This window comes from Thalassophryne amazonica, chromosome 8 (assembly GCF_902500255.1).
Source record: "Thalassophryne amazonica chromosome 8, fThaAma1.1, whole genome shotgun sequence".
Taxonomy (NCBI): Eukaryota; Metazoa; Chordata; class Actinopteri; order Batrachoidiformes; family Batrachoididae; genus Thalassophryne; species Thalassophryne amazonica.
The window spans coordinates 56,802,418-56,827,593 of NC_047110.1; the positions used below are offsets into that span (position 1 = coordinate 56,802,418).

Here is a 25,176-nt window from a genome sequence, read left to right on the forward strand (position 1 = left end):
ATCCATTATGATTTCTTCCACAGTACAACCAGGTCCATAAGTACTTTTTGCCTTCTTCTTCCCAACTCCACTATGGCAGTGCGCAGAAGTAAAATGACAAAAATTATGCCATTAAGGTACTGACTGTATTTAATTCATTTTAGAGCACTTAAATACGGTCTGTTTACTATAAACCAGTAAACATTTAAATTACCACGTGAAATTTGCTATTTGAGAGTTTGTTCAGAGTCAGAGCTCAAACATCTTTGGGACAAACCTAAAGATTTTCACTTATGTCTTGAAAGAGAGGAATCTCGAGGTTGGACTTCAAACCCCGAGCTCATCTCATCATAGCCCGTTGTGAAATATCACACTTGCTGTGTCCCCAGCTGACCTAAAAAACCCCACAGGGTGAGATTTGTTGGCCGACATACAAGATGAAGACCCATTTACTCACCATTGTGCCAGAGCCTGTGTACATAAAAGAAGATTTTGAGCTGAAACTTGGGTTGTAGGTCTGATATTTCGCTGGTGAGGATCCGCCATACTCTGAAATAAAGCAAATAATTAAATGATTAATGCAACACAATGAGTACAAAATACAGCTGAAAGTGTATGTAGTCAATGTAGGACTTAAAACAGTCTGCACAAACAACACTTCCTCATAATAAAACTGGCAGAAATTATTTAACAGAGATAGTAAGGATTTGGCTTCTTGCCTTTTCTCGCCTGAGCTGAGAGTGGATTTTGTATATACATTACAACCACCCCTGTGTTAACTTTTGTTCCATGTACACATCACAAAACTTAACAGAGCTCACATTTTTAATCCCATTATTCTGAAAGAAGTCTCAGCTGCCCACTGAGGGTCATACCAAAACAGAAAAGAAGACAAATACTTAATAGTTATTTTATTTAAATAAATACTTTTAATGGTTATTTTCAGACTATAACAAGAATGGTGTAAAATCTTTTGTTACTGTACAAAATACTTTTGATACAAATATATATTTTTTCGATGCTCCGGGAGTTCGGGGTCCGGGGTCCTTTGCTAAGGGATATCCGGTCCCTGTACGACCGCAGCAGGAGCTTGGTTCGCATTGCCGGTAGTACGTCAAACCTGTTTCCAGTACACGTTGGCCTCCGCAAGGGCTGCCCTTTGTCACCGGTTCTGTTCATTATTTTTATGGACAGAATTTCTAGGCACAGCCAGGGTGTAGAGGGGGTCTGGTTTAGGAACCACAGAATCTCGTCTCTGCTGTCTGCGGACGATGTGGTTCTGTTGGCTTCGTCAAATCAGGACCTTCAGCGTGCACTGGGGCGGTTTGCAGCCGAGTGTGAAGCGTCCGGGATGAAAATCAGCACCTCCAACTCCGAGGCCATGGTTCTCGACTGGAAAAAGGTGCTTTGCCCTCTTCAGGTCGGTGGAGTGTCCTTGCCTCAAGTGGAGGAGTTTAAGTATCTCGGGGTCTTATTCACGAGTGAGGGACGGATGGAGCGTGAAATCGATAGACGGATCGGTGCAGCGTCTGCAGTGATGCGGTTGCTGTATCGGACCATCGTGGCGAAGAGAGAGGTGAGTAGGGGGGCAAAGCTCTCGATTTACTGATCGATCTACGTTCCGATCCTCACCTATGGTCATGAGATTTGGCTCATGACCGAAAGAACGTGATCGCGGGTACAAGCGGCCGAGATGAGTTTCCTCCGCAGGGTGGCTGGGCGCTCCCTTAGAGATAGGGTGAGGAGCTCGGTCACTCAGAAGGAGCTCGGAGTCGAGCCGCTGCTCCTCCACATCGAAAGGAGTCAGTTGAGGTGGCTCGGGCATATTTTCCGGATGCCCTCCTGGACACCTCGCTGGAGAGGTGTTCCGGGCACATCCCATTGGGAGGAGGTCCCGGGGATGACCCAGGACACGCTGGAAGGATTACATCTCTTGGCCGGCTTGGGAACGCCTTGGGGTTCCCCCGGAGGAGCTGGGGGAGGTGTGTGTGGATCGGGAGGTCTGGGCGGCTTTGCTTGAGCTGCTGCCCCCGCGACCCGACTCCGGATAAAGCAGACGAAAATGGATGGATGGATAATATATTTTTTTTACTCAATTACGTTACTATAAACAAAATATTTACAGGTTTTAAATTGTGGATTGGCAAAAAGATATATTCCAAAATGTCACTTTGGGCAATAAGAAATTGATAATGGGCATTTTTCTTTTCTACACACTAGAAGCTTTACATTGTGAAATTCAGTTTCAGTTAGAAATGCAAAAAAAGTGCATATTCTTTCAGAGACAGCATATTAATTAGTCACAATGTTGCCTATGACGCCTAAGTGCCACTTCTTAAATTCACAATGATCTCATCTGTGTGACATCCACAAAGTTTGAATGACAAGAAGGTGTTGTGTTCCACAGGAGGAGTAACATTCACCCACACAGTCCGTCTCTGTCAAAGCCTGAAAGGATTAATCATCCTCTCACACATGTAGCCACTCGCTCAGCTCCCAAAATGTGAAAGTGTTCTCCTCTTCCACAAGAATACCAAGCGACTTTACAGGCGAGCGAGGAGTCTGACAGCAGGTGCGGTGCAAAGAGCGAACAAAATGCAGGCAGCAGCTCAACTATATTAATGTGTGTGTCAGCTAGAAGTCACACAGGCGTTTTCATGACCCCTGCTGATGAAGGTATGTTTTCAGCCACATCTGTTTGCTTGCGTGTGAGCAGAACCACTAAAATAAAAAATAAATAAGGAGTCAATATTCACCAAGAAGGAAGGCTCCATCCTGGAAGAGAAACCATTATATTTTGTTGATAATCTGCAAATTTCCATTTCAATTTTAAATTACTTTGTGTAATCATGGAAAGAACAACACACACACAGGCACACACACACAGACACACACACAGTTGCTCTATTTTATTTTCATGATATTCTTTTAAGCTAAGGAAAATAAATTAAAAATATATATACAAAGAGAGAGAGAGAGGCATTGGCACATGTCAAACCTTCATACATCAAGAAAAAAATTACTTTAAAAAAAATTAAACTTGGTTGAGACAAATACACTGGAATATGAATCATTAGATTTTGATTTAGCTCTGTTCTAAAATAGACCCCCCCCACCACCACCACAAAGTGGCCATAGAAATGGGGTGGGGTGGGGGGGGGGGGGTGTAAATAAATAAATCAAGGCCACATTGCAATACAATGTGCATGCAACATATAATTCACACACTTTATTGCAGTGTGTGCACACAACAAACAAAGAGGTTCGTCTGAGCGCTACAAAGGTTAGAGAGCAAGAGGTTAGCAAGTGCATAACCTGCAGTTTGGAGCAATATTGCCTTATTAGCAGCCACTGCCCAACTAATTATGGATGTGTCAATGTTACAACACGTCAGCACAATTACACCTCAGGCTGACAACAGCAAAGTCTAACTGACATTTAAGACGAGGTATAGAATGTAGCACGCCCACTTCATACTTACATACATACATACATGGGTGATTCTTTAACTACGGGCACTATTGGCCTTGTAAATGTAATTTCCACCACACCATTGCCTTACAATATAAAGCGCCTTGGGGCAACTGTTTGTTGTGATTTGGCGCTACATACATGTGCTCTGATGTCACTGTTTATCTCCATAGAAACTACCCAAACAATCTTTCATACAAACTGTTTAAAGGGACATTATAGTGTTGTGGTGGAAATTACAGCAATAGTGTGGGACAACTACATTTTGTTTAAAAAAAATCACAACAGTTGTATGACATTGAATACCCCAATTATGTTTTGATTATTTTACTCAGAGATATTTTAAAACATTAGAAAAAACGTTTTTTTTTACCATTCATTTTTATCATTGAAGATCAAAAGTCCGGGTGTGGGACAAGCACAAAACGGCAACATTTGCATATAATGATGCTGAAAAAAGGTGAAAAAGTCATCATAGACTACTAGAACAAATTTCTTAACACGCTTTCATTGTAAAGATAACTATAAAAGTGTGAAATTTCCCCTTTTTTCTGTTTTTCATACAATATGATCAAAGGACATAATAAGTGCCTGTAGTCTAAGAATCACCCACATACCAGCGGTGCACCAGCCCAGTGTTTCATATCAATACCTGTCTGACACCGGCTAAAATTCCTGGATCAGATATTACAAATTAAGAACAAAATTTGATCTGACTCATGTTGTCGGCGATGCATGTTTTCTTTTAGGACAGTAGAATATTTGTATCAAACTCTGAGTTGATGTCTTGTTTGATGGTTAAGTTAGCAACGTACATCCAGATAAAGTATTTATGAATAGATTAGATGTTTTAAGGCAGGGAAACAGTACTGGATGGGTATCAGTCATAGAGATGAAAAATGACTACAGCAGACACAGTCACTGCCTCAACTAACCAGTAACAAGTAGCTCAGGCTGCCATCTTGTTAAAGCTACTCAATCAAGTTACACAATGTAAACAAAGCAAACTGCTGACTGTTCATGCCACAAAAGATTGGTGAGATGGACAGCTGGTCAGCCAGTTCACTCGTTAACTACTTAATACGTCAGATTATCAACAAATTAACAAACAGTCATAATGTTCCAGCCGTTGTGTGGGTGACAACAGAAGCAACTCAACTTTTGAAGTGTTCATAGTAGGGATGTGAATCTCATTATGAACAATGATTCCATACGCATCTCGATACACTACCAGTGATACGATACATGACAATACTGATGATATGATGCAATACGATTCACCCCTGTTCCCGATTCGATATGTATTTGATGCCGATTCAATTCCTCACAATGTGATATGGTGCGATACGATGTGATTCAACATGATGCAAAGAAATTATACAAAAAAAAATTAAATATAAAATAAGAAGCTGCAATTCAGTATGATACTATGGTATTCTTCTTCTGATTCTGCTAGAGGCAGAGGATTTGTTTTACTCCATATAAGCAGCAAATTTACCAGATTCAATATTATGGAATAGGAATCAGTCCCCTCATATGTGGAACCTGCTTCATCACACTGTCAGAACTTAAACAGTAAACAGTAATACATCACTCTCAATGAGTGACTTAGAGTGAGTCACTCACTGACAGAGTACCGCCTTGACAAAACTAATTTGAGATACTTTTCTCACTAGAGTTTTTCTGGAGGTTTATAATCTGAGGAATATCCGAGTGGAGCAGCAGGGCCGTATGGTTTAGCAGCACAGCATTCTTTACAAACGACCTGCATCTTGTGAAGTTTCCCATCTTTTTTTAAAACAGAAAGTGCACAAGAACACAGTTATCACTTAACTAATATGGAGTTACTTAAAGAGAAGACTTTTGGATCCAATTCAAAGTACTGTATTTTCCAGAGTATAAGTCAGACTTTTTAAAAACTAGTTTAGGAGGTCCTACGACTTATATTCCAGTGTGACTTATATAATGAAAAATCACACATTCCTTAATAATAACAATAACAATGACTGTTTAAAACCCCTTCTAAGCCTGTATATTCCATCGATGGGAAATTTCTCTTTTTATTTGTGAGATACTGACAAGCCAAAATGAGGCGGGTGGTAGGGGGTTAATTAAGGGCAGCATGATGGCTTACTGGTTAGCATTGCAGCCTCACAGCAAGAAGGTCCTGGGATCGATTCCCACCTGTGAAGTTTGCATGTCTGTGTTTACGTGGGTTCCCTCCGGATGGAGGGAGTGTGTATAGAAAATGGATGGATGGATAATGACTGTTGATATAGGACTTGATCAGGAATCAAAGGAGAAAACAAATAAATTCTAATAATAAAACAATAAAAGTAAGTCCCCTCGGCTGCTCCCTTGTTTTCACTTCATATGGAACTGCATGTTGATTTGGCACAAGTTTTGCGCCGGATGCCCTTCCTGACGCAACTCCACATTACATGGAGAAATGTGGCAGGGGTGAGGGTTGAACCGGGAACCTTCCACAGCAACCACTTGGCCAACACCCCTGCTCAAAAGAATAAATACCAATAATACAAAAGTATGCTACAACAATTCACAAAAATTCCAAACCAAAGAGCTGATAATACAGACTTATATGCCAGACAATAATCAATTGTCATCCAAAAATGCCAAGGCAACTCCTAATACATGTTTGTTTGTTTGTTTATTCTCCTCACTGTGTGACTACTTGGTACTTTACAAATCAAAGTATTTGTAATGATCCAAAAGTCTTTTACTTCCCATGCATTCTTCAACAAGTCAGCCACATTTGCAACCATCTTATTCTTCTTCATTTTTCGGCTGCTCCCATTAGGAGTCACCAACAGCACATCAACCGTTTCTATCTCATCCTGTCCTCGGGATCTTCCTCTGTCACACCAACCACCCACATGTCCTCCCTCAGCACATCCATAACCTCCTCTTTGCCCTCCCTCTTCACCTCCTGCCTGGTGGCTCCATCCTCAGCATCACTCATCTTCAACCACTTATCCGGGATCGGGTCGGGGGACCAACAGCTCCAGTAGGGGTCCCCAAACCTCCCTCACCCGGGCCACATTAACCACCTCTGACTGGGGGATACCTACCCCTCCCTCAGCATCCTTGTTCCTATATACCCTGGGTCCTTCCTCTGCACGTCCAAACCATCTCAATCAGACAAAAATATAGCAAAACAGAGCTCTCTCATACCCCATATTTTCAGTTTGATGTCCTGTTTTGTTAGGTTTTCTCTTCTCCGTCCCTATGATATGGCTATCAACAGTTACTAATAGTTCTAGCATCTGCATTGTACCAGAAATCAGAAATGATACTATGCCATCCCTAATACACACATATAAAAGCATTAGAGCTTCAAGTAACATATTTTCTGTGACATCTCTTCTTCTTCTACTCTTGTCAGCATATCACTCAATAAAATGTGTTTATTTCGAGGTGTTGTAACAGGTAACTTTGGCTTAAACTAGAAGAGTGAGAAAAAGGCCATATATCTACATTATATTAGCCAAGTGGCCTCTGTGTGCATGTGTGTGTGCGTAAGTATGACTTCGATCACGCAAAAATCAGGGAGAGCTGACATTTGCCGTTTGGCATGCTTGTGTATTTTGGGTCAAGGATGAACACTGCGAAAACAGAAAGTTGATAGGACAAATACTTTGGGAGAAATTAGCAATTTTATCTAACCAATAAACAACAGATGGGGGTTTGGAGGTTTGAGGTTTTAAATGGTATTGTGGTTTATGTTGGTTTAACAGTGTTATTAGTGTTATTGATTTATTGTGTTTTTGTAGCTCAATTGGTTTTACCAGTTTAGATAAGTCTCATGCTGCAATTACAATGAGTGACTTAAGTTTGTTAGTGCCATGAGTGAAATGTTTAGTGGTTTTAATGTCTTCAGCCACAGTAAATCATCTTGGATGACACAAGAAAGTGAAAACACTTTATTATATATTTTTATTATAACACTTTATATATTTCCAATGTGGTCCATTTAAAAATCAAATGGCAAAATAGAAGTAATAATAAAATAAAAATAATGATGATGATGAATAATAATAATAGTGTGTATATAATAACAACCTAAACAATTTATAAATATATCAAGACAGTAAATTAACATTAAAAAAAATTACACAATTAGCGGAACATAAAAGGGTTGAGCTCCTCTTCTAAAAATTGTTGAGGTCTAAGGTTCTAAAATCATTCTGGACTCACACGCCATTTCAACTCATTGCTTAATTTATTACCACCCTTGAAAAATGTCAGCTACCTTTTATAGACACTACCCAATCTAGAGCCCATGGATCCCCACAGGCAACACACCTAGTACACACACACATTATATATGGCTCACAATATGCTAAACTATTATGAAAGTGTAACACAAAGGTCAATTTTTCAAGTTACATGTTTTTATTGCAAGCTAGTTTGAAATTGTAGTACAATTACACTCAACAAAAATATAAATGCAACACTTTTGGTTTTGCTCCCATTTTGTATGAGATGAACTCAAAGATCTAAAACTTTTTCCACATACACAATATCACCATTTCCCTCAAATATTGTTCACAAACCAGTCTAAATCTGTGATAGTGAGCACTTCTCCTTTGCTGAGATAATCCATCCCACCTCACAGGTGTGCCATATCAAGATGCTGATTAGACACCATGATTAGTGCACAGGTGTGCCTTAGACTGCCCACAATTAAAGGCCACTCTGAAAGGTGCAGCTTTATCACACAGCACAATGCTACAGATGTCGCAAGATTTGAGGGAGCGTGCAATTGGCATGCTGACAGCAGGAATGTCAACCAGAGCTGTTGCTTGTGTATTGAATGTTCATTTCTCTACCATAAGCCGTCTCCAAAGGCGTTTCAGAGAATTTGGCAGTACATCCAACCAGCCTCACATCCGCAGGCCACGTGTAACCACACCAGCCCAGGACCTCCACATCCAGCATGTTCACCTCCAAGATCGTCTGAGACCAGCCACTCGGACAGCTGCTGAAACAATCGGTTTGCATAACCAAAGAATTTCTGCACAAACTGTCAGAAACCGTCTCAGGGACGCTCATCTGCATGCTCATCGTCCTCATCGGGGTCTCGACCTGACTCCAGTTCGTCGTCGTAACCGACTTGAGTGGGCAAATGCTCACATTCGCTGGCATTTGGCACGTTGGAGAGGTGTTCTCTTCACGGATGAATCCCGGTTCACACTGTTCAGGGCAGATGGCAGACAGCGTGTGTGGCGTCGTGTGGGTGAGCAGTTTTCTGAAGTCAATGTTGTGGATCGAGTGGCCCATGGTGGCAGTGGGGTTATGGTATGGGCAGGCGTCTGTTATGGATGAAGAACACAGGTGCATTTTATTGATGGCATTTTGAATGCACAGAGATACCGTGACGAGATCCTGAAGCCCATTGTTGTGCCATACATCCAAGAACATCACCTCATGTTGCAGCAGGATAATGCACGGCCCCATGTTGCAAGGATCTGTACACAATTCTTGGAAGCTGAAAATGTCCCAGTTCTTGCATGGCCGGCATACTCACCGGACATGTCACCCATTGAGCATGTTTGGGATGCTCTGGACCGGCGTATACGACAGCGTGTACCAGTTCCTGCCAATATCCAGCAACTTCGCACAGCCATTGAAGAGGAGTGGACCAACATTCCACAGGCCACAATTTACAACCTGATCAACTCTGTGCGAAGGAGATGTGTTGCACTGCATGAGGCAAATGGTGGTCACACCAGATACTGACTGGTATCCCCCCAATAAAACAAAACTGCACCTTTCAGAGTGGCCTTTTATTGTGGGCAGTCTAAGGCACACCTGTGCACTAATCATGGTGTCTAATCAGCATCTTGATATGGCACACCTGTGAGGTGGGATGGATTATCTCAGCAAAGGAGAAGTGCTCACTATCACAGATTTAGACTGGTTTGTGAACAATATTTGAGGGAAATGGTGATATTGTGTATGTGGAAAAAGTTTTAGATGTTTGAGTTCATCTCATACAAAATGGGAGCAAAACCAAAAGTGTTGCGTTTATATTTTTGTTGAGTGTATATATATATATATATATATATATATATATATATATATATATATATAGCTCACAATATGCTAAACCGTTATATTACACCTGAGGTACTTCATGAATGTGTTTATTAAATATGGATTGTTGAATAGAAATGCTTGTTATTGTTAACACTAATGTATATAGTATGCATAATTTGAGTGTATTTCGTTGCTCATAAAATAAAGAAAAATTGAAAAGAAGTTTGGAAAATCCACTTTTTTCATCACATATTAACACGATTGGACCTCACTTTTTCAACCAGGTCATATTTTTTTCAAACCAACCTCAAGGCAATTGCATTGTGCGTTAGTCAATAGAAAAGCCATGAAATGAAAAATTAAAAGTAAATAAAAGGCCCTTGAGTCAATTTTAAGTACAAAAAAATTAAATTAAAAATGACCCTTGCGGATGTTACGCCGTCTGTCAAAACCAAGTGGGAGAAATAGATGGTTAAAAGTAGCATAAACTATAGCTAACATTTACACTTAGATGGGCATTCTACTTTGAAATATGTATTCTCCGATATACATTGTCAATTTGTATAAAAGATACGTGTATTAAGAAATTATAAGAAGTTGAAAACAACCTGAGAATTGTCCGTCAAAAATAACATCCGCAAGGGTCCATACTCTTATTAATTTCACTTTTCCATTATGGAAAAGTGAAATTTTTAAAGTTAATAGTTAATGAGTTATCTTGAGCTTTATGGTTTATGAAAGAAATATACGTATATATATATCTCAGAGGTGCAGCATGGTGTGAGGTGAACTGAAGGAAATCAGATTCACTGCGCTATCATGAGAGTGTTGATCCACAACATGTCGGCATTTTTCTCTCTGTGTGAGCAGAAAGGCGGGGTGGGGCCTTCACCACTGACATCAATCCAGTTTGAGCAGATCTGAGTGACTGAAAATCATTTGGCTCAGCCCCAACCAAACAATGACAACACCTAATACACCTGCAGGCATTTACTGTGTGCACACACAGACACACACAAAACACACCCTGAAAATTGTGATCACTGAACTGTTTCTTGTTCTTTTGTTTTATTTCACAACTAAACAAGTGTAAAGCCAACAACTCAAAGAATGATGAGAATTTTTTCCCCTCACTTTCCGTTCAGACCTGTGCACCTACAAACAGCCTCCACTGTGCACAAATGCCCATTTTCATACGTTAGGAGACAAAGGGGTGTCTTCAGGGAGTTTTCTCCATCTGTGAGCAGTCTCACTGTTCATGTAAAGAATACATGAACAGTGTTGTGGTGGTTTGTGGTCACTGAGAAGCTGATTAACTTCTCAATAACCACAAACCAGCAGAACACCATTCTCTGTTGTTGAGGTTTTTTTTTCTTTACTCTCTGTGGTCCAATCAGCAGTCTGAAGGTCGACAGCTATGATGATATTTTTTGGATTAGCTAGAGGGTAAAGGGTAGTCATGCTCGGCCTGGCTTCAATAAAAAAACAACATTTTTGAAAACCTTGTTCTACTCATTATTTCACTCAAAACGAGTGTCTCTTGGGGTGTTGTGACAGGTCATGTTGGTGCCCTCAGGGGCTGGCTCAAACCAGAAGAGTGAGATGAAGGCCAACACACAACCCAGAATACAAAGGTCAAATACAATCATCCAGAAAGTATTCACAGCGCTTCACTTTCTCATTTTGTTTTATTACAGCCTTATTGCAAAATGGATGAAATTCATTTTTTCCCTTCAAAATTCTACACACAGTACCCCATAATGACAATTTGAAAATGTTTGAGATTTTTGCAAATTTCTTAAAAATAAAAAAAACAACTAAGAAATCACATGTATATAAGTATTCACAGCCTTTGCCATGAAGCTCAAAATTGAGCTCAAATGCATCCTGTTTCCACTGATCATGTTTCTACAGCTTAACTGATTGGAAATGATTTGGAAAGGCACACACCTGTCTATATATATACGGTTCCACAGTTGATAGTGCATGTCAGAGCACAAACCAAGCATGAAGTCAAAGGAATTGTCAGTTGATCTCTGAGACAGGATTGTCTTGAGGCACAAATCTGGGGAAGGGTACAGAAACATTTCTGCTGCTGTGAAGGTCCCATGAGCACAGTGGCCTCCATCATCTGTAAATGGAAGAAGTTCAGAGCCACCAGGACTCTTCCTTGAGCTGGCCACCCGTCTAACCTGAGCAATCAGGGGAGAAGGGCCTTAGACAGGGATGTGACCAAGAACCCAATGATCACTCAGAGCTTCAGCATTCCTCTGTGGAAAGAGGAGAACCTTCCAGAAGGACAACCATCTCTGCAGCAATCCACGAATCAAACCTGTATGGTAGAGTGGCCAGACGAAAGCCACTCCTTAGTAAAAGGTACATGGCAGCCCACCTGGAGTTTGCCAAAAGGCACCTGAAGGACTCTCAGATCATAAGAAGCTAAATTCTCTAGTCTGATGAGACAAAGACTGAACTCTCTGGTGTGAATGCCAGGTGTCATGTTTGAAGGAAAGATGAATGCAGCAATGTACAGAGACATCCTGGATGAAAACCTACTCCAGAGCGCTTTTGACCTCAGACTGGGGCAAAGGTTCAATGACCCTAAGCACACAGCCAAGATATCAAAGGAGTGGCTTCAGGACAACTCTGTGAATGTCCTTGAGTGGTCCAGCCAGAGCCCAGACACGAATCCAATTAAACATCTCTAGAAAGATCTGAAAATGGCTGTGCACCAACGCTCCCCATCCAACCTGATTGGAGAACTACCCCCCCTCCCAAAAAAACATGCACCAAGCTTGTGGCATTATATTCAAGAAGATGTGAGGCTGTAATTGCTGCCAAAGGTGCATTAACAAAGAAAAGAAATTTATTAAAATGAAAAACTAAGAAATCACATGTATTTATATACATGTGATTTCTTAGTTTTTCATTTTTAATAAATTTGCAAAAAATTCCAAAAAACTTTTTTCATGTTGTCATTATGGGGTTCTGTGGGTAGAATTTTGAGGGAAAAACTGAATTTACTCCATTTTGGAATAAGGCTGTACCATAATAAAAATGTGAATAAAGTGCTGTGAATACTTTCCGGACACACAGTAAAAGAGATGTAAGTATAAAGCTGCTCCTCTTGCTTCTAGTCTGAAACTGCCACTTAAGGCCACATTTGAAATGAGACGTTTGAACTGTCACAGAACCAGACAGCATGCTTAGGCTCAAACATGTCGCACATCTTGACTATACTCAGTTTGCATACCGTGCTACGTCACGCAACACAGGCAACAGTTTTCATGAAACTCTCGTGTGTCAAATATCCGACCTCTTAAACCTGCTAAAACCTGCCAGCCACTCTAACAGTGAGGCATTCGTGTGCCGTCAGTGAAACTGATAAAACAGCACTTGTTGGGGCCTGTTACACATTAACCCTTCCTCAAGTGCAGCTACGCACAAGCTCAGGTTCATCTCAGCATAGAGGACAAACTGCCTGCAGTGATGTGAACATACAGATGGGAAATAACACAAAGGAATGCAGCGGGGACACCACAGAAGAAAAGTCACACCTGAAACGGTCTATGAAATGATAAGAAGCAGTGAAGCAGGAAAAACAATCAACAGCTTTGACAATCAAGTAAATACAAATATGAAAAACACCAACTGTGTATAGGACACAACACTACAACTTGGTCATTTTTCTCCAACTTTAATAGGTGAAAATTTGAAATGGTTTTTGCTTGTTTGTTTTGGTTTTGACCTGCCAGACAGCCACATGCCAACTGATCAATCAACTGTCATGATCAAATATAAAAATAGCCATCTTATTAATAAGCAGTTGCCACCCTAACTTTAATAAATAAGTTATGTCATATGTCAAATAAAAATACTAAATATGCTCTGATTCAAGCTCCTCAAAAAAATTAATTAATAACAATGTAATAAATAAGATTTTAGAATATTTCGTTTTTATATGTATAAAATGAAACATTAGAAAATCTTAAATATGCTAAACTATATATTTTCTTTCTTTTTTGATACACACACGCATATATATATATATATATATATATATATATAAAGAAAATGGGCCTAAACCGGAACAAAAAAAGTGTTTTTCCGTACGGAATGAAAAAAGGTGTACACTTTATTAGTGCTTTTTAAGTCGGACCAAGATTTTAAGAAGCGTTTCTGTCAGCCTGTTGTTGTTGTTGTTGTTATGTTTGTTTACCTGACACGGCGTACTGGCGCGTGGACTTCTCGGCCAGCCTCCTCTGGACCTGCTGCTGGACCCGCTGCGCTTTGGAGCTCTCGTCCAACGAGCTTCCGGCTCCGATTCGGTTTTCCAACGGGAGTCCATAGGTGGTGACCGGCGTGTTCGGCTGCAAAGCGGACAGAAAGACGTGTTCTGAGGTCATATCGCACACGGAGACGGACACGTCCGGACAAACAGCAGATCGTTAACGCAGCTGGCGGTGCACGAATTGGACGCGGACAAGAGAGGAAGAGGTGAAGGTGGGGGAGGGGCAGGAGGGGGAGGAGCCTCCGTCAGCCGAGCAGATTACCTGTCACACAGGTGAGCTGGATCACATGACCGAGCCATGTCTACACCGAGATCATAAACCCTTACTTTGAACATGGGGGAAAACAAAAACCTGAGATTTAAAAATGAATCATAAAGTAAGAACATAATATTCGGATGTGTCACTGGAAATCACATGGAAATGAAGCCGTGACGCTTTTGACTGAAAACTACAGCAGAACTCAAATCCCTGACAACTCCAGACAGATCAGCTTTTTAACACCGAAAGCAAAGGAAAACAAAAATGTACCCCACCTCTCGCCCTATGACTGCTGGGATATGTCACCCTTCCCCCCAAGCCTTAATTGGAGCAAGCATATATAAATGAATGAATGAATAACATGCTTTTTAAAAAAACCTTTGTGCAAATGTTAGGGTACCCTGGGACAATTTTTTTTTTTTTATATCAAATCAAATTTTCAAATATCTAATTATGTCAACCAGTTCCACAAACCTTGGTTATTTTAAATGGGAAAAACAAACTGTCACAATTATTTGCATGTTATGTTTCCCATTTTGATGTTTGATGTCATATATATATATATATATACGAGGGCTGTCAATAAAGTTACGGTCCTTTTTATTTTTTTCAAAAACTATATGGATTTCATTCATATGTTTTTACGTCAGACATGCTTGAACCCTCGTGCGCATGCGTGAGTTTTTCCACGCCTGTCGGTGACGTCATTCGCCTGTGAGCACTCCTTGTGGGAGGAGTCGTCCAGCCCCTCGTCGGAATTCCTTTGTCTGAGAAGTTGCTGAGAGACTGGCGCGTTGTTTGATCAAAATTTTTTCTAAACCTGTGAGACACATCGAAGTGGACACGGTTCGAAAAATTAAGCTGGTTTTCAGTGAAAATTTTAACAGCTGATGAGAGATTTTGAGGTGATTCTGTCGCTTTAAGGACTTTTCACGGTGCGAGACGTCGTGCTGCGCTCTCAGGCGGCGTCATCAGCCTGTTCAAGCTGAAAACCTCCACATTTCAGGCTCTATTGATCCAGGACGTCGTGAGAGAACAGAGAAGTTTCAGAAGAAGTCGGTTTCAGCATTTTATCCGGATATTCCACTGTTAAAGGAGATTTTTTTAATGAAAGACGTGCGGACGGGTCCGCGCGTCGGGACGCAGCCGCCGCAACGCTCCGCCACAGGAAAAACACCTCTGTTGAAAGCCTTAAGGACAAGTTGGAACATGTCCTGCCTGTTAAACAATTTCTCATATACTCACTCCACTGAAAGCCATCAAAAGCCGCCTGGATTTTACAAATGGTTATCAACACGGAGGTGTTTTTCCTGTGCCGCTGCACCGCGTCGGCTGCGTCCCGACGCGCGGATCCGTCCGCACGTCTTTCATTAAAAAAATCTCCTTTAACAGTGGAATATCCGGATAAAATGCTGAAACCGACTTCTTCTGAAACTTCTCTGTTCTCTCACGACGTCCTGGATCAATAGAGCCTGAAATGTGGAGGTTTTCAGCTTGAACAGGCTGATGACGGCAGCTGAGAGCGCTGCACGACGTCTCGCACCGTGGGAAGTCCTTAAAGCGACAGAATCACCTCAAAATCTCTCATCAGCCGTTAAAATTTTCACTGAAAACCAGCTTAATTTTTCGAACCGTGTCCACTTCGATGTGTCTCACAGGTTTAGAAAAAATTTTGATAAAACAAAGCGCCAGTCTCTCAGCAACTTCTCAGACAAAAGAATTCCGACGAGGGGCTGGACGACTCCTCCCACAAGGAGTGCTCACAGGCGAATGACGTCACCGACAGGCGTGGAAAAACTCACGCATGCGCACGAGGGTTCAAGCATGTCTGACGTAAAAACATATGAATGAAATCCATATAGTTTTTGAAAAAAATAAAAAGGACTGTTACTTTATTGACAGCCCTCGTATATATATATAGAGAGAGAGAGAGAGATAAAACTTTTGCATTTAACTGCATATAACAATCAGCATTTTCATCAAGCATCCTAAAAAATTGCATTGAGTTCTCAATAAATACAGAAACAGACAGTGAGTGAGGGGAAAAGAGAGAATGAGAGGGAGTGAGTGAAGGAGAAACAGAGGGCGGGAAAGAGAGGGAGTGAGAGAGATACACCATATATAACCGTAGGCTTTAGGAAATAAAAATAAAGCTATTTTCCAAGTTTCTGTGACCTTCAATATATTTCAGGTTATCTTCTGGCCTCAGGGATAAATTTCAGCACTCCTGATTTGTTTTCCTGCATAGCATGAATTAAATAAAAACAGATGACCTAAAGCATAGAATATGAGACTCTGTCAAAGTGTTTTATTGTGGTTATCTATCAAATATCAGTTTCTCTTATTATTAAATTACACGTGTAGTGACTTGAATCAACATGGTTGTTATCGGCTCTGATTAAAAAGGTTTAAGACTTTCTTCTTTGCTTTGTAGATATTATTTTCACTTAATCAGCTGATTATGTGGGGTCGGTGTGAGTTTTTCCTTCAGGTCACTGTAAAAACTTTCATCCAGTGTGAAACCACAGGAGGGTGTCCCGGTGTGACGCTGTCATTCCCACAAGGAGATTGGTTAATCCCTGTAGTGCCAAAACTTCACAGACTAAACCTGTTGTGGTTTGAGGTTGGGGTCAGATTTGTTCCTGGTTTTATACACACACACACACACACACACACACACACACACACACACACACACACACACACACACACACACACACACGTATATGTTATATATACGAGGTCTGTCCATAAAGTATAGGTCCTTTTTATTTTTTTCAAAAACTATATGGATTCATTCATATGTTTTTACGTCAGACATGCTTGAACCCTCGTGCGCATGCGTGAGTTTTTCCACGCCTGTCGGTGATGTCATTCGCCTGTGAGCACGCCTTGTGGGAGGAGTCGTCCAGCCCCTCGTCGGAATTCCTTTGTCTGAGAAGTTGCTGAGAGACTGGCGCTTTGTTTGATCAAAATTTTTTCTAAACCTGTGAGACACATCGAAGTGGACACGGTTCGAAAAATTAAGCTGGTTTTCAGTGAAAATTTTAACGGCTGATGAGAGATTTTGAGGTGATTCTGTCGCTTTAAGGACTTTTCACGGTGCGAGACGTCGCGCTGCGCTCTCAGGCGGCGTCATCAGCCTGTTTCAAGCTGAAAACCTCCACATTTCAGGCTCTATTGATCCAGGACGTCGTGAGAGAACAGAGAAGTTTCAGAAGAAGTCGGTTTCAGCATTTTATCCGGATATTCCACTGTTAAAGGAGATTTTTTTAATGAAAGACGTGCGGACGGATCCGCGCATCAGGACGCAGTCGCCGCAGCGCTCCGCCACAGGAAAAACACCTCTGTTGAAAGCCTTAAGGACAAGTTGGAACATGTCCTGCCTGTTAAACAATTTCTCATATACTCACTCCACTGAAAGCCATCAAAAGCCACCTGGATTTTACAAATGGTTATCAACACGGAGGTGTTTTTCCTGTGCCGCCGCACCGCGACGGCTGCGTCCCGACGCGCGGATCCGTCCGCACGTCTTTCATTAAAAAAATCTCCTTTAACAGTGGAATATCCGGATAAAATGCTGAAACCGACTTCTTCTGAAACTTCTCTGTTCTCTCACGACGTCCTGGATCAATAGAGCCTGAAATGTGGAAGTTTTCAGCTTGAACAGGCTGATGACGGCAGCTGAGAGCGCTGAGCGACGTCTCGCACCGTGAAAAGTCCTTAAAGCGACAGAATCACCTCAAAATCTCTCATCAGCCGTTAAAATTTTCACTGAAAACCAGCTTAATTTTTCGAACCGTGTCCACTTCAATGTGTCTCACAGGTTTAGAAAAAATTTTGATCAAACAAAGCACCAGTCTCTCAGCAACTTCTCAGACAAAGGAATTCCGACGAGGGGCTGGACGACTCCTCCCACAAGGAGTGCTCACAGGCGAATGATGTCACCGACAGGCGTGGAAAAACTCACGCATGCGCACGAGGGTTCAAGCATGTCTGACGTAAAAACGTATGAATGAATCCATATAGTTTTTGAAAAAAATAAAAAGGACCCTTACTTTATTGACAGCCCTCGTATATTCACAACTCCAATTCTAGTGAAGTTGGGACGTTGTGTAAAATGTAAATAAAAACAGAATACAATGATTTGCAAATCCTCTTCAACCTATATTCAATTGAATACACCACAAATTATGATGTAACACAGTGATAAATATACCACTGTCCCAGCTTTTTGAAATGTGTTGCAGGCATCCATTTCAAAATGAGAAAACATTTGCACAAAACCAAAAAAGTCTATCAGTTTGAACATTAAATATCTTGTCTTTGTGGTGTATTCAATTGAATATAGGTTGAAGAGGATTTGCAAATCATTGTATTCTGTTTTATTTTCATTTCACATAATGTCCCAACTTCATTGGAATTGGGGTTTTGTATATATATATATATATATATATATATATATATGTATTTTTTTTCCTGTGTGGTTTGCATGCTTGCCCCATGTTTGCGTGGGTTCCTTGTGGGTGCTGTGGCTTCATCTCACTTCCAGACATATGCAGATTTGGTGAATTGGTCACCTTAAATGAGTCAGTTTCCCAGCTCTCCCCTCTGCCTGTGAAAGCCAACATTGCTGCCTGATGTCAGCCCCACCTCCACCTCCACCCCACCTTCTACGTGCAACTCCAACTGTGAAATGATTTGCATCACTTTTTAGCACCACTCCCCAATACAACAAGAAAAAAAACATCGGGAAGTGATGTTTTAGGGCATAGACACCAAACTCTAACGATGTGCTGCTGTTGCAAAAATAAATAAATAAATAAATAACGTGAGTTTTTTTTTACTGAAATAGGGCATATTTATAATAGAACTGTTATTTTGAAGCATTGGTTAAAGATACACTTATGGCTTTTATTAAACCCTAATATGAAGGCATATAGTATATTACCTTTTTATTGGTTACATGATGTTTGACCAGTGGCGGCTGGCCCATAGGGGGCGCTCGGGCGCTGCCCTCCTAGATGTGGAGGGGAAAAGTCATAATATATATATATATATATATATATATATATATATATATATATATAAAGTATTATATAAAGTCAGTTTTACTTAATAGTATTTGCCTACATGTAATATGAATGATTAAAACAACACTTCCTCCAACTGACTCTCATTCAACAGTGCATTTCCACCGACAGGAGCAGAGAACGTATCATTCCTCGTCTTGGGCGCTCATTCAAAGCGCCCTTGAAGTGCAGCGAAATAACCAATTGTATGTAGTTGCTAGGGAAAATTAATAAATATTTGGCAAATCAACATTGCCAAAATTAATGGCTTTGGGGCGCCGGAATTTTAGCCCTTACTACAAAAATGCGGGAACGTTAGATTACAGTCAGTGATACACGTGACGCTGCAGCTGCTGCTGTCAGTCAGTCAGGAAGAGCGACGACGACATTTGGGTTATATTTATTTATTTTTATTTTGTCTCCGTGTGTTTTGCTGGAGTAAGTTGAAGAACTCTTCGGAGGTTTAAAACGGCACAAAACTCATCAAATCAATGACACCAAAGTTTGGCGGGGATCCTTTTGGAGGCGCACATGAGATCTTTCTCGTGGTTTAATGACAGTTGCACATCCCGGTTGGAGGACAGACGTTTGTCTGACTCGTTATAAACCGTGTCAGGCTTCATTCACACTGTCAGCGCGCACACGTCACGGAGGCTGCTGATCTGCGCTCTTTACTGCGGGGTGGAAAGAAGCGCATCCACCTCTGCCAGCTGTGGACTGACTCCTCTGGATTCAGCTCAGGTGAGCTGACGAGCTGCTCGGATTTATTCCCGAATGTTGCTCCTGGTGTGGAAACGAGGATGAAAATTTAAGATAAAATGAATGAGTGATGTTTTTTTTTGTTTGTTTTAGGGGGTCAAAGCTGTGATCTTTATTGGGACAGCAGACCAGTTATAATGGTAATAGGGGAGGCCAGGGCTGTTTGTAACAGTGTTCAAAGCTGCAGCCATGCTGGTATTTTGATTTCATTACACGTTATGAGGATCAGTCCACAGAAGTGAAATATTCTTTGGAGTATTCCACACTCTAAAACAAATTATTTGCTCAGTTTAAAAACAAAATAAAACAAAACCCTAAAATAGCAATTTGCATGTTTTTTAAAGAAAATCTAACTCAGCCACTGAGTCAATCAATCAATCAATCAATTTTTTTTTTATATAGCGCCAAATCACAACAAACAGTTGCCCCAAGGCACTTTATATTGTAAGGCAAGGCCATACAATAATTATGTAAAACCCCAACGGTCAAAACGACCCCCTGTGAGCAAGCACTTGGCTACAGTGGGAAGGAAAAACTCCCTTTTAACAGGAAGAAACCTCCAGCAGAACCAGGCTCAGGGAGGGGCAGTCTTCTGCTGGGACTGGTTGGGGCTGAGGGAGAGAACCAGGAAAAAGACATGCTGTGGAGGGGAGCAGAGATCGATCACTAATGATTAAATGCAGAGTGGTGCATACAGAGCAAAAAGAGAAAGAAACAGTGCATCATGGGAACCCCCCAGCAGTCTACGTCTATAGCAGCATAACTAAGGGATGGTTCAGGGTCACCTGATCCAACCCTAACTATAAGCTTTAGCAAAAAGGAAAGTTTTAAGCCTAATCTTAAAGTAGAGAGGGTGTCTGTCTCCCTGATCTGAATTGGGAGCTGGTTCCACAGGAGAGGAGCCTGAAAGCTGAAGGCTCTGCCTCCCATTCTACTCTTACAAACCCTAGGAACTACAAGTAAGCCTGCAGTCTGAGAGCGAAGCGCTCTATTGGGGTGATATGGTACTACGAGGTCCCTAAGATAAGATGGGACCTGATTATTCAAAACCTTATAAGTAAGAAGAAGAATTTTAAATTCTATTCTAGAATTAACAGGAAGCCAATGAAGAGAGGCCAATATGGGTGAGATATGCTCTCTCCTTCTAGTCCCTGTTAGTACTCTAGCTGCAGCATTTTGAATTAACTGAAGGCTTTTTAGGGAACTTTTAGGACAACCTGATAATAATGAATTACAATAGTCCAGCCTAGAGGAAATAAATGCATGAATTAGTTTTTCAGCATCACTCTGAGACAAGACCTTTCTAATTTTAGAGCTATTGCGTAAATGCAAAAAAGCAGTCCTACATATTTGTTTAATATGTGCTTTGAATGACATATCCTGATCAAAAATGACTCCAAGATTTCTCACAGTATTACTAGAGGTCAGGGTAATGCCATCCAGAGTAAGGATCTGGTTAGACACCATGTTTCTAAGATTTGTGGGGCCAAGTACAATAACTTCAGTTTTATCTGAGTTTAAAAGCAGGAAATTAGAGGTCATCCATGTCTTTATGTCTGTAAGACAATCCTGCAGTTTAGCTAATTGGTGTGTGTCCTCTGGCTTCATGTATAGATAAAGCTGGGTATCATCTGCGTAACAATGAAAATTTAAGCGATACCGTCTAATAATACTGCCTAAGGGAAGCATGTATAAAGTGAATAAAATTGGTCCTAGCACAGAACTTTGTGGAACTCCATAATTAACTTTAGTCTGTGAAGAAGATTCCCCATTTACATGAACAAATTGTAATCTATTAGACAAATATGATTCAAACCACCGCAGCGCAGTGCCTTTAATACCTATGGCATGCTCTAATCTCTGTAATAAAATTTTATGGTCAACAGTATCAAAAGCAGCACTGAGGTCTAACAGAACAAGCACAGAGATGAGTCCACTGTCTGAGGCCATAAGAAGATCATTTGTAACCTTCACTAATGCTGTTTCTGTACTATGATGAATTCTAAAACCTGACTGAAACTCTTCAAATAGACCATTCCTCTGCAGATGATCCTTTAGCTGTTTTACAACTACCCTTTCAAGAATTTTTGAGAGAAAAGGAAGGTTGGAGATTGGCCTATAATTAGCTAAGATAGCTGGGTCAAGTGATGGCTTTTTAAGTAATGGTTTAATTACTGCCACCTTAAAAGCCTGTGGTACATAGCCAACTAACAAAGATAGATTGATCATATTTAAGATCGAAGCATTAAATAATGGTAGGGCTTCCTTGAGCAGCCTGCTAGGAATGGGGTCTAATAAACATGTTGATGGTTTGGATGAAGTAACTAATGAAAATAACTCAGACAGAACAATCAGAGAGAAAGAGTCTAACCAAATACCGGCATCACTGAAAGCAGCCAAAGATAACGATACGTCTTTGGGATGGTTATGAGTAATTTTTTCTCTAATAGTTAAAATTTTGTTAGCAAAGAAAGTCATGAAGTCATTACTAGTTAAAGTTAATGGAATACTCAGCTCAATAGAGCTCTGACTCTTTGTCAGCCTGGCTACAGTGCTGAAAAGAAACCTGGGGTTGTTCTTATTTTCTTCAATTAGTGATGAGTAGAAAGATGTCCTAGCTTTACGGAGGGCTTTTTTATAGAGCAACAGACTCTTTTTCCAGGCTAAGTGAAGATCTTCTAAATTAGTGAGACGCCATTTCCTCTCCAACTTACGGGTTATCTGCTTTAAGCTACGAGTTTGTGAGTTATACCACGGAGTCAGGCACTTCTGATTTAAAGCTCTCTTTTTTAGAGGAGCTACAGCATCCAAAGTTGTCTTCAATGAGGATGTAAAACTATTGACGAGATACTCTATCTCACTTACAGAGTTTAGGTAGCTACTCTGCACTGTGTTGGTATATGGCATTAGAGAACATAAAGAAGGAATCATATCCTTAAACCTAGTTACAGTGCTTTCTGAAAGACTTCTAGTGTAATGAAACTTATTCCCCACTGCTGGGTAGTCCATCAGAGTAAATGTAAATGTTATTAAGAAATGATCAGACAGAAGGGAGTTTTCAGGGAATACTGTTAAGTCTTCTATTTCCATACCATAAGTCAGAACAAGATCTAAGATATGATTAAAGTGGTGGGTGGACTCATTTACTTTTTGAGCAAAGCCAATAGAGTCTAATAATAGATTAAATGCAGTGTTAAGGCTGTCATTCTCAGCATCTGTGTGGATGTTAAAATCGCCCACTATAATTATCTTATCTGAGCTAAGCACTAAGTCAGACAAAAGGTCTGAAAATTCACAGAGAAACTCACAGTAACGACCAGGTGGACGATAGATAATAACAAATAAAACTGGTTTTTGGGACTTCCAATTTGGATGGACAAGACTAAGAGTCAAGCTTTCAAATGAATTAAAGCTCTGTCTGGGTTTTTGATAATTAATAAGCTGGAATGGAAGATTGCTGCTAATCCTCCGCCTCGGCCCGTGCTACGAGCATTCTGACAGTGTGACTCAGGGGTGTTGACTCATTTAAACTAACATATTCATCCTGCTGTAACCAGGTTTCTGTAAGGCAGAATAAATCAATATGTTGATCAATTATTATATCATTTACCAAGAGGGACTTAGAAGAGAGAGAGACCTAATGTTTAATAGACCACATTTAACGGTTTTAGTCTGTGGTGCAGTTGAAGGTGCTATATTATTTTTTCTTTTTGAATTTTTATGCTTAAATAGATTTTTGCTGGTTATTGGTAGTCTGGGAGCAGGCACCGTCTCTACGGGGATGGGGTAATGAGGGGATGGCACGGGGAGAGAAGCTGCAGAGAGGTGTGTAAGACTACAACTCTGCTTCCTGGTCCCAACCCTGGATAGTCACGGTTTGGAGGATTTAAGAAAATTGGCCAGATTTCTAGAAATGAGAGCTGCTCCATCCAAAGTGGGATGGATGCCGTCTCTCCTAACAAGACCAGGTTTTCCCCAGAAGCTTTGCCAATTATCTATGAAGCCCACCTCATTTTTTGGACACCACTCAGACAGCCAGCAATTCAAGGAGAACATGCGGCTAAACATGTCACTCCCGGTCTGATTGGGGAGGGGCCCAGAGAAAACTACAGAGTCCGACATTGTTTTTGCAAAGTTACACACCGATTTAATGTTAATTTTAGTGACCTCCGATTGGCGTAACCGGGTGTCATTACTGCCGACGTGAATTACAATCTTACCAAATTTACGCTTAGCCTTAGCCAGCAGTTTCAAATTTCCTTCAATGTCGCCTGCTCTGGCCCCCGGAAGACAATTGACTATGGTTGCTGGTGTCGCTAACTTCACATTTCTCAAAACAGAGTCGCCAATAACCAGAGTTTGATCCTCGGCGGGTGTGTCGTCGAGTGGGGAAAAACGGTTAGAGATGTGAACGGGTTGGCGGTGTACACGGGGCTTCTGTTTAGGGCTACGCTTCCTCCTCACAGTCACCCAGTCGGCCTGCTTTCCCGGCTGCTCGGGATCTGCCAGGGGGTAACTAACGGCGGCTAAGCTACCTTGGTCCGCACCGACTACAGGGGCCTGGCTAGCTGTAGAATTTTCCACGGTGCGGAGCCGAGTCTCCAATTCGCCCAGCCTGGCCTCCAAAGCTACGAATAAGCTACACTTATTACAAGTACCGTTACTGCTAAAGGAGGCCGAGGAATAACTAAACATTTCACACCCAGAGCAGAAAAGTGCGGGAGAGACAGGAGAAGCCGCCATGCTAAAGTACATGCTGAGTACACACAAGACACTTATAGTAAGACAAACCCAAGTTTAGCAACGCATTTAATTAAGTGGTTTTGTATATTTAATTTGCTTTGCCCTCTACACTGTTAATTAATTTTAACCGATTTAATTTAAAGGTTTTGGTGTTATTAGTTAGTCGTTATTTAATTTAAGTTTTTCAAGCTTCTTTAGTTTGCCTCCATTCCGCTTAGTAATGTTAATGCAAAATATTACCTTAACATTTTCTCTCGCTCTCTCACACACACACACACACACACACACACACACACACACACACACACACACACACACACACACACACACACACACACACACACACACACACACACACACACACACACACACACACACACACACACATTTTCTCTCTCTCTCTGTAGGTGGTGTGAACATTGTAGTATGTACATAATGTTCTTTTGTCAATTGAAGAATTTTTCCATATTTTGAAAGAGTGTAAATTTGGTGATATTTTCTATTTTGTTAAGGGGGTGTCATTGTGAACCCCAGGATCTGTT

General features: G+C 41.0%; 1 protein-coding gene across 1 annotated transcript in view; it reads right to left on the reverse strand.

Annotated features, from left to right (window-relative positions):
- pkp3a (plakophilin 3a) overlaps nt 1–14,000 on the reverse strand; it is a 52,815-nt gene extending 38,815 nt beyond the window's left edge. Inside the window, exons 1-2 of the mRNA XM_034176320.1 lie at nt 13,730–14,000; nt 437–528 (exon numbers count right to left, since the gene is read on the reverse strand). Of these exons, the coding sequence (XP_034032211.1) occupies nt 437–528; nt 13,730–13,916 (279 nt within the window). The 5' untranslated portion in view covers nt 13,917–14,000. The remainder of the gene's footprint in view (nt 1–436; nt 529–13,729) is intronic.
- Nucleotides 14,001–25,176: the final 11,176 nt, after the last annotated feature.